This window comes from Corythoichthys intestinalis, chromosome 15 (assembly GCF_030265065.1).
Source record: "Corythoichthys intestinalis isolate RoL2023-P3 chromosome 15, ASM3026506v1, whole genome shotgun sequence".
Taxonomy (NCBI): domain Eukaryota; kingdom Metazoa; phylum Chordata; class Actinopteri; order Syngnathiformes; family Syngnathidae; genus Corythoichthys; species Corythoichthys intestinalis.
Genome location: NC_080409.1, coordinates 55,022,659 through 55,033,805, shown reverse-complemented (window position 1 = coordinate 55,033,805; position 11,147 = coordinate 55,022,659). Strand labels below are relative to the sequence as shown.

Genomic DNA, 11,147 nt, shown 5'->3' with positions numbered 1-11,147 from the left:
TACTGTAGGTACTTAACACATTCACTGCCATCGACAGCGATATACGTTCATTTTTTAGGAAGTTAAGTGATCATGTCTCACTGCCATTGAAAACGATAGGTGCTCAATCTTCGAAGTCAAAATGGATTGGACGTCAATCGCCGTTAATGGCAGCCAATGAGTTAACACTTAAAAGTACATTTTTAAAAATCCGATTCCTATTTTCTAAAAACGGCGCTAGAAATCGGGGCCGAGTTCCAATCACGTGATCGGATCGGGGGGCATCCCTACTTTCTGTCATGACAACTTGACATAGAAATGATGTCACTTTTGATGTTAAATTGACATTGTTTGAGATCATCTTTGTCATGACAACTTGACAAAAGCAGAGACAAAATGAGTAAGCATGACATACCAGACCGTGACATCATGACGCCATCATAGACTAACTTGGCGGCATAAATACACTCTTAATGAAAAATTCAACTGTTACAACTTGATTTGAACTCTAGGAAAACAGTCATGATGCCGGCCGGATGACACTTAATAACATCTCTCATAAACAGGGGTGCACATGAGTGGTCCGCATGCGCGCATGCGTTCTGGACTGGCCTTCAATGGCTTCCATACGCTTTTGCGTACCGATGGCTGACCACTGTATTTGCGGCGGACACGAGAAAATCACTTCTCAAAATGTCAAAGATGCAGGCCCCACTGAGTAATTATTTCCGTGTTCCCCCACCCCCATCGAAAGACAGACAGACGACAGAGACACGTCACCGGAGCTACCGGGAAAAAAAAGACTTTTGCTCAAAAGTGGCTGTAGGAGGTACCATGGCTAGAAGCAAGTGATGCTCGCACGGAAATGTGGTACAAAATTTGCCGTGAGAATCCCAATGTTGCTGATAAGAGCAGCGCATTTTATGTAGGGTCAAAGAATTTCAGCCATCCAAACTTTGAAAAGCACGAAAAAAACAGAGCATGTGGCAATGAAGCAAACTATCCATGTCAGACAGCACCCCACTCGCCCTATGGACAAGTGGCAGAATAAAGTCAAAGAAGAACAGCGCCACGCACTGACAAACGTGTTTTTGCTCGCATTTCACAAAGCTAAACATGCACGTTCAATGAGCTCTTATGAAGAAAGAGAACATCCCACTTTTACAAAGGCTTGGAGTTCATGTGAGAACCGCATAATGCCCTTTATTTTGAATTAGTGCTTTTATGTTTATTTCTTTACATTTCACTTCAAAGTAATGGCAATTTTGTTGTGCCAGTTGATGTTAATCAAGCATTAATTGTTCATATAATTCATTAAAGGTAATTGGCTCTAAGTAAAGCTTGTCATAAATTTATCGCATCAGGCGGGTCGGCTCTCAAGCTCAATGAGGACCAAGTCACATCTCCAGGTCCTCCTCTGAGAACCTGGGCAAAAAAAATATGTGCATCCCTGCTCATAAATATTCATTAATACTCATGACAGTGCTCTTTTGACACTGTTGAATAAAGTGTTACCGAATAAGAACCAGAAGCACATTCGCTTACTTGATGAATCTGTTAAAGAGGAGCGTTGTGTTGCGAATGATACGTGCCGCTCGAGATTCCTCGTGTTGACAACGCTGCAGAGTCAAGCCGTCGTCCATGTGACCTTCGGAATGTAGACATGCCTTAAGTCCAAATGGCAGCGAGAAAGAGAGAGAGCGAGACAGAGACAGAGAGCGATATGAATGCGAGATATTTTCTGAATTAGGCAACGGTACTTCCATGTCGGTGCGCTTTTTTGAGATGAGGAGGCAAGCTTTTGTTTTGCATTCAAGGCTGAGATACACACATTACAATCGAACCACTACCCTGAAGGTAATGAGCTTATCTGCCGAGACACAATCAATTATTCATTTTGATGGTACTAGAATACCAGGAAAGAATGACGCGCGCTTTAGTTAGGACACTCACTCGTCTCTTGAGAGGGCCCAAACGTGCAGATTTGACATCAGGTGCTTGGTAAGAGAGCCACAGCCCCGTGGCCACGTGCATTATGAAGCTAAGTGAGTCGCCATATTTAATCTCCGCCACACCCATTCCCTCGGTGTCTCGCTTGGCGATCTGCTCAAGCTTCTCCTGTACGGGGGAGGAGAAGGAAAATGAAGACGTCAAAACTGTCGTTGTAAAACACAATAATAGCTGCAATGTATATGACATATATACAGTGTCCCAAAAAATGTATACACCCTTTTGCAGCTAATAACTTGGCACGTTCACACTTGAACTGCATTTTCATACTTCCAGTAGCAAGTGAGAATGAATTTTCTTTCCTCTTAGTTTACTTTGGCTGCTGCCATCTACAAATAATCCATATACAATTTGGTTACCAACTGCTAAAGTGTATACATTTTTTGGGACACCCTGTATATATATAAAAATAAATAAATACATAAAAAAAAGAGTGTATTTGTATTTGTACTTGCAACACGGTTCAGTGTTCGCAGTCACACAGCTAATACTTTCGAGTGAAAGCCAAAATAAAAAACGTCGTCGTTAGTCCCCCTTTCCTCTAGGGGGCAGTAGAGGCAATGAGCCTAAACCAACAACCGACATTATGAAACAAAGAAACACGATGAAGTAGTTGTCATTGATCATGTCTAGGAAAATTATGGCGAATGTACAGAATGTACGGAGTGGGAACAATCAAATGCAGTATTGTTGAAGTGCATTTATTTATATTTTAAGTGCATTTGATTTCTAGAACGCTTTTCAAGCCACACAAAGACGCTTCACAAGACAGATGGAATTTCAAAACAATCATAAAAAGATCAAAGGCACGATAAAGAGACGCAAAGATATAATGCTTATATTGCTCCAGCCTGAGGCTGAAGTGATTGAAACGCTGAGTATTTATTTATGCACGTTTTCAAGAGATGCTTAGTTTTGCACATTTTATTTTAGCCAATATAAAAATATAGGTGACCTGTCAATGCCCACGAAAGACTAGCTGTGATCGCTCTGGTTTCAGTGCCACTGACGGCACGAGACGTCCAGTCCAGTCCAGTCCAGTCCAGTCAAAATGAATTGGATGTCTAGCACAGTCAATGGGAGCTAACATAGACACAATTCTAATAGAAGATTTCCATTTGTCTTTCTTAAACAGTGACACCTTTTGAATGGTGAACGATACATGGATTATTGGCGGGAGCATATCGACAACCTTTTGTACCAATTGTGTGACCTTACCTTAGAAGCTCTGAAGCAGAAGGCGGTCGCATTTGTGTCGGACCTCTCTCGGTCTTGCAGCACCAAGCCCCGGTCCTCGGTCAGGGCCATGTAGTGACCGGTTGTCAGGTGTCGCAACCGGAACGGCTGACCCCAGCGGATGTGGCTCCCGCTCCAGCTAAATTGTAACATTGTGCACGCGAGTGTGGATGATTTTCATTTCACAAAAGCCATGACAGCCTAATATCCACTAATTACTGTACTCGATCTCAATACTGCTACTGGCTGTTAATTATCACAAGTGCTGTGCGATTAGGTAGAAAAATTAACAAATGGCTAAAAACATTGACTAATTACGCTGTGTAATCGCACACGGCAAAAAAACGCAAGAAAGTAACTGAATCAAGATTAGACACACTGAAGAAAAAAAAAAAAAAAAAAACTTTACAATTACATTAGGCAGAATCTAACCATTATAAAAATTGAATAAAAAAACAGTCTTCAGGCTTATGTCACCAAAAATTCTAAAAATTATTTTTTTAACTGAAAATTATGGGAGTAAAAATGTAGTATTGTCATGTTTTATATTACAATTGACATGCAATGTAACTAGTCTTGATGGTTGTGACATCACTTCCCACCTTTTCTTGTTGTCCCGCCTCACCAGTATGGGTTCAAACTCACAACGTTATCGTGGCAGTCAACCACGCTAACATCTGAGGACCCGTTGGAGAAAGTGCTGTGCGTGTAGAAGGTTAGGAAAATATGACTGTCTGAGAGAGTGTACTGGCAACTAAAGCTAAAATGTGTTGTCGGCTCAGTGATCAGCACATCTCACTGCAACAGAGTCGGCGAGGGTACAGACTCCAGTTGGAGAAGGAGGAGAACAAGAAAAGGACCACTGTGACCAGTGACGTCGCTAGCGTTTCCAAGGAACAGATCCCTGGGGCACTTACCCAACCCATGCACAGCAGAAAAATGTGGGTTTATTTTCCACATTAAGTAAAGCATTTCTAAGGCCGCATCAAGAAAATTTTTTTGTCAGCATTCATACATTTTAATGAAACAAATTTTTGTCTAAATAAATAACACCACTTAAAATGACGTACTAAAGTTTCACTTTTAATCAAATACGCAAGGTCCAATGACAGCGTCAAGTGTGCGACGGCAAATGGGGTGGTGTCATTACAAATGACCAATTGTTTCTGAGGAGTACATTTTGGAAGCCCCCTTTATTGGCCGGGGCTCTAAGCAACTTCCTGGTTTGCCTGTCCGCTAGCCCCTCCTCTGACTATGACGTCACAGGGATAGGGTCATCAAACCACTTTGGCAATGTGGCAAAACACTTGAAAAAATCTTCTAGTCACATTAGCGCAGCTTTGTCGTTTTAGTCAACGATGGCTGTCATGAAAATATTTCATCGACGATTCATTTTTGACGACGACAGAATAACCAGCTAAAAAAGGAGACTAGAGCATAACCCGACAAAAGCCAGTTTTGGTCTGACGAGTAGACAAGGTGGCGGAAATGCTTCCGTCGTATGTTCATTGCACTGGCGTCTGCGCCCCCCACCCTGACCGTCACGGATGACTGGTGGTTACCACGTTCGCTACCAAAGATTATTAAACAATGATGTTCTTCAAGCTAAGCTGCGCTCTAGACTTGCTTGTTTTGAAACACATGTTAAGATTTGTTTTCTTACCTTGGCAAGAGAGAAGGTGCAATATTGCTTTAAAGGTTTGTATTGAGTGATCATCACACGCTAAATGTAACTCTTAGCATTCATTTTAGCGTAGCGCATGTCACCAAGTTGACATTCCAACATGTGCCCGTATGCCAATCAAGACCTTTATTTTTGGACTTTGAAAGGATTTGGAGTATTCGTCGAGTAAAACTAGACAAAAACCTTTTGAGTGTTCATTTGACGAATACTACACGAAGACTAACACATTTGGAAATGACTAAAATATGACTAAGAATGAGGAAAATTGAAAAGGGCTGCAAAAAACAACACCGCATTGACGACAACAACCATGACAAAAGAAAAAAAACAAAAACATTTGTATCCAACCCACCTGATCCGGAGTGGCTCCAGTCTCCATAAGGACCTGGCCTTTGCACCGGCTTTACCTATCTCATAGTTGACTAACCTGTTAACAGAAGAGGAGCACTAGTAGGTCATGAAATCTTTGGATGCTTTAACGATCCCCACCCCACTATAAGAGTCAAGGTCATTGCTGGCATTCATCTGTCACACTGATAGTCACTGGGAGAATACTTGACGCATGAACAATAAAGCCCACATGTATTGACTCGCCAACTGGCGCGTTCGCAGACAGACACGCGCGTCCCCCGATAAGCCACGGCACCAAAGACTTCGGCACATCGCTCCGAGCGACATCTCAGAGAAATATACGAGACGTGCTCCTTTTGTGCAAATTCAAGGGCACAAATGGAGGAGAAGCCAAAAATGGAAATTACTATTCAACCCTGCCTCCCACAACTGCCACGCTCGGTTCTAAAAATAGATGATTCGGCGCGTGCGTGCGTGCGTGCGTGGAATTCTCAGAGGAATATTCACATACAAACACTGCCGTAAAGTATGGCAATATTACAAGACCTTACTCTAAATTCTTCCATCAAAACGCTGCTAGTGTGCATGTGGTCACGTTTGTCCATTCATCCTTCAAATTTGTGAAGTCAGAGGTCACAGTTTTGTTTTGTTTTTTACCTGTCCTGTTCAGCCGCTTGGCTTGACACGGAGAATAGGAATCTGAACAGTTTGAATGTATCATATGGGAGTTTGATAGACTCCCATTGTGGTTGTTCATTATGTTTTATTTATTAGGAGAAAGCAGCGAACAGGTAAGGGTTTAGGGGGGATAGAAAGAAAGGAAGCAGACAGAAGAGAAGAACATACAACAAAAAGAAATACATGATCAAACGCCTATGCTATGCTACGCTATGAACATAGCGGTTCTATCGTTATGCGTCATTATTTTTACCCGTGCGGGGGACCTGGTCACCGGGGAGAAAGAGGAGGGAAGGTAAGTCAAAAGGAAACGCGATTAGGGACACAATTCTGGCAATGAGAGGTGGAGAAACCAGTATTATGCAAATCACCTGTAAGTGTTGATATGTTGACATATCCTATTCTATGTTACCTGATCACTAATCCTGGTACCGGCAATCTTATTACCCGAGTGTGTACCCGAGTGTTGCACCTGGTTATGCGTGAACCCACTCAGACGTGTGCAGAAAAGTGGAACTGATGTGTGAGGGCCACCACGGGGCCCCGGCACCCTCCCCTCCAATTTGTGGCCACAGAGGACACCCGGGTAGAAAGAGAGGAAAGCAGAAGAACAACGACAGGCCACCGCAGGGCGGAGCGGGACGAGAGCCCGCCTAACCGACAGCCCGGGCGAAGAGGAGGCCCCGCTCCCCTCCGCCCCACCCCGGTAGCCCTGCCTTATAGAAAAGTATGGGACCCACCTATCGCCCTAATACTTGCTGGCAGCCACAAGTGATCGATGTCACTGATGATGCATGCAAAGGCACCGTATAGAGTTGAAGCAAGTGAAGTTTTGACCATCTTATACCTCTCCATTCCTCTTTAGATGAGAGGGCCTGTTTTAGCTCATCAGGAATGATTCTATGAGCCACTTCCAATTCACTGAACCCTATTCTTATCCCAGGAAATGAAAATAACAAGACAACCTTATTAAAGTCCTGTGATGACTAGAATTTCTCCCCATGAGGTCATTAAGATTATTATGATTATATATTTGAATTTTCTTGCCTAACGACCACGTGTGGCCTGAAAACGATGTCAGAGCACAAGCAATTTTAGCGTTCATACCTCTGTTGCTCTTCACTCTGGTCTGAGCCCGGAATGGTCACCACCTCATCGTGCCCATGAAACAGCCGCATCACGTGGCCACCCAACAGGTAGCCTATAGGAGAGGAATTTTCAGTATCAGAAAAGCCTGGGAAACTATAAAAGCCATCCATTTTCTCAAAAATGTGCCTTATAATCCAATACGCCTTACATATGCACCTATATGGGTTAATCATGGCATGACATAGGGCTCTATCTAGTGGATTTATTATAACCAGTACTACTACTGCGCCTTATACTCCGATGCGCCTGGTAGTGTGAAAAATACGGTATTGATTTTTTTTATTCTCTGTTCCTTTTTTTTTTTTTTTTATGATCAATGCACGGACCGATTAAAGCAAAGCCATACAAAAGCAGTGGGGAAAATATATGTATCTGAGAAAACAAGACTGAGAAAGCAGTTCTCTACCTTCCTCTATGTTGCTGCCAGAGCAGATGGGGTGGACGTTCCACAGTGTCTGCATGAAGGAAGCGTCCACTTGGATGTTACCATTAGAAATGGATAGATGCTGTGCGGGAAAAAAAGATGTATTGAATGTCATCAGGTGCAACCAAATGCTGACAGAAAGTCAGTACTTTTAGCATTCAATGAAAAAATGAATACGATCAAGCATGTACTCAATACATGAGTATGCTCACAAAACTTGTACACTCTGTAGTATGTACACCATGGGTGCCCATTACGTCGATCGCAGAGTCTAGCTCGCGGCATCCGAAAAAATACGAAGGTGTTAAGGTAGACCGTGGGAGATTGTCTCCTAGAAAAGTAGATCTTGGAGCAAAAAACCACTAAGCACCCCTGATGTACACAACATTTTTGTATTTTGCCAAGGAGGACTAAATGACCTTCTGATCTCGTGTATTGGCACTAGCGGTGGGTGGGCGGCAACCGATTTTGCAATACAAGGCTCACGATAACCTTCTCACGATACAACAATTAACAGGAAATCATTCTGGGATATTCTACAGAACAACAGATTTAAACATTTTCACCCTTCTGCTGTGAAATGGAATGAGTTTTATAACTAGCAGACATCCACTTCAAATGGACTTGACATCGATGGCCATCAGTGGCAGACAATGAGTCCATTTTGGGGTGATTTTTTTGCCACTTCCTTTTTGGGCATTTACAGGTCACTTCCTGTCAATTTTGCGTCACTGAAAAGGAAGTGACTTGAGAATGTCCCCAAATGAATATGAAGTGGCTCAAAATCAACAGGTGTGTGCAATTTCCGATTCTGATTCTGAAGATTCGAGAACGATTCACAAACATCTGTATTCCGAGTATTGAAGTCTTCTAAGTAAAACGGAACTACAACCAAGTCAGCGCGGTCTTCGGGACGCAATGAGGAACGGACCGACGACAACTCATGCCGCTAGATAAAAAAGCCAATAATACCCGACTGCGGCCGACAGCCGCTACAAACAACACCCACATAATGCTACGGTAGATATCACATGTTTTATAATTAGATGCGAAATGACAGACTCGCTGCCATCTTAAAGCAGTAGACTTCTCTAGAAGGCTCTGTTGTAGCGGACCTAATTCACTTTTGATCTCAAACACTTCTAAATGGGCAAAATCTTGACTTGAATCCATCTTTAAATAATGAAACGCTTTTCAAATTTTCACATGTCGAAAGTAGACAAGGGAAATGATGGAACAACGGGAGCCATTTGAACAACTTTAGCGGTTGATTCGCAACATTAAATGAGCTGCTGATACAGAACGGGGACTCCAGCAAGTCTGTTGAGTGGCAGCTGTGTGCCCTGAGGTCCCCACCAACTAAAGTGACAGATTGACATGAGTGAAAGTCACGCCCCTTCTGCTACGAGCATCTCCGCGGATCAGCGAGAGCGTGTTCTAATGGTTTCCGGTGTGCAACTCTATCACGCAATGTGGAGCAAAGCCCCGCCGGAGGGGGTGATGAGGTTGTGACAAGGGTGATAACAGCACAGGCCTCGACCTTTTCAAAAGCACTGACAGCCACATCGATTCAATTGCAACCGCCTGATCATCTTCTGTTCAGTAATATGACCTTTTAGCACTTCGAGGAAACATTTTCTGCAGAGCACGACATTGTGACGAGACTTACGAGATAGCGCTCGGAGGACACGCTGACGAGGATGAGGTCATCGCCGATGCGCACCTTTTCTCCTTCCGATCGCTGCTTGGAGGCGGGGTGGATTGTCCACCAACAAGCCTCACCTATAATGAGATACACGTTGACACGCGTGAGACACCACATAATCAATGAAGCGACAGCTCATTCATCTAGTGCAAATTAGGGCCGGTAACCTCACGATACGACCGCCCTGACACGGAGAATAGGAATCCGAGTGACCTTATGGTCTGAACACTTTGAATATATCACATGGAAGTTTGACATCCTCCCATTGTGGTTGTTCATGAGGTTTTATTTATTAGGAGAAAGCAGCAACAAGGAAAAGAAGAAAGCAGACAGAAAAGGAAAATATTTGTGAATTAGACATCTGTCATTGTCACTGGCAGGCAACGAGTTCATTTTGCGTCACTTTCTTGGGATTTTAAAAACAGTTTCTGGGCTGCTTGATTTGGGGGCATTTCCAGGTTACTTCTGCTGGATTTTAGGGATCGATACAACAATTGTCAATAAATGGGTCAGGAAACCATTTTTACTATATTCTACAATACAACTCAAACAGCTCTTTCCATCGGTCTGCTGTGAATTTCAAGGGTTCAAAGGTCCAATCCGTTTGAAGTGGGACGGGTGGCAACGAAGGAGCCGTCAACTTTGGGGCATTTCAGGTTACTTCCCGTTGATTTTGAGTCACTTCATGTTCAGTAACCAAAAACTGAAGTGACCAGTAAATGCCCCAAAAGGAAAAGGAAGCGACCGAAAATCAACAGGAAATGAAGTGTCACAAAATGAACTAATTTCCTACTTCATTCATTTGCCTGACACTGACAGCCATAGACGTCCAATATATGGATTCTTTTGACTCTCTTAATTCACTGGCTGCCATTGACACAGCATTCACAGCTTGTCCTTGCACTTGAAGTGAATTGGACGTCTATCGGTATCAACAGAAGCCAAAAGTTAGTTTCGGGTCACTTGCTTTGTTGATTTTGGCTGTGAATGCTTTTTGTGTAAACAGTGGCACGTTTTTGAAATCGCTGACACGTTTTGGGGATAAAAAGTATCACAATATATCACCATTTTGATATATTGTCACGGCCCACTGCAAAAAAAAACATTAATATGCAAAGAAAAGGTTGGACTGGGAACAAGACGACACAAGACTATAAAATGTGTCGGAGAGATCTAATCAGCTCTGACAAAAGAAATACATTTTCTGTTCCCAGTGCTCTGCTGGGAATATCAACAGTGATGGCGCACAGGGAAATTTGCTCAGAAAAAAACAAAAGACGGATCAAGAGGAGGAGGTGCCATGAGAGAGAGAAAAAGTACCTGTTGAGTCCTCTTGTAGTCCAACATCAAATGACAGTTTATCAGTCTGTGACCTTGATGTCTTCAGACAGGCAAGGTACTGTGGTCAACATACACAGAAACAAATTCACCCGCTGACGGCAACAGCAACTAAAACCCTATCTGGAAAAAAAGGTCTGTAGGCTGCAGATCAAAATATTTGGAAACAAATCATGTAGAAATCCATGAATACATTTGAAAGAAATGCAAGTCATCAGCCAATCAAACAATCCACATTCAGTAAGCGAAAAGGGCTAAGTCTGAACATCATGAATGTACAGTAAAGCACTTAATAATGGAAGGGACAATCCTATCCTAACAATAAATGGGAAGACAATGTCAATGACCTACATAGACATATAATGCAAATAAGGTTGCTTCAAAGTTGCTGGGGACAAGCCGAAAAGGCTATGCAAACCTACGCCCTTGAATATAGTTGACTTCTTACCATGGAGCTGAAGGAGTGCCGTAGGAGGATGGCATGTCCGTACAGTAGAGTCTTGTGGCCACCACTCTGCGCTGCCTGAGAACATCATTCGGACACACACACACACACACACACACACACACACGGCAATTATGTCAATTAGGCA

General features: G+C 43.0%; 1 protein-coding gene across 9 annotated transcripts in view; it reads right to left on the bottom strand.

Annotated features, from left to right (window-relative positions):
• Positions 1–11,147, bottom strand: part of LOC130931032 (ryanodine receptor 3-like) — a 201,207-nt gene that overhangs the window by 154,494 nt on the left and 35,566 nt on the right. For all 9 annotated transcript variants that reach the window (XM_057859484.1, XM_057859483.1, XM_057859486.1 and 6 more), the window contains 9 exons: positions 11,003–11,077; positions 10,537–10,615; positions 9,181–9,293; positions 7,494–7,593; positions 7,046–7,139; positions 5,262–5,336; positions 3,208–3,364; positions 1,933–2,097; positions 1,525–1,646 (listed from right to left, as the gene is read on the bottom strand). In XM_057859484.1, the coding sequence (XP_057715467.1) occupies positions 1,525–1,646; positions 1,933–2,097; positions 3,208–3,364; positions 5,262–5,336; positions 7,046–7,139; positions 7,494–7,593; positions 9,181–9,293; positions 10,537–10,615; positions 11,003–11,077 (980 nt within the window). The remainder of the gene's footprint in view (positions 1–1,524; positions 1,647–1,932; positions 2,098–3,207; positions 3,365–5,261; positions 5,337–7,045; positions 7,140–7,493; positions 7,594–9,180; positions 9,294–10,536; positions 10,616–11,002; positions 11,078–11,147) is intronic.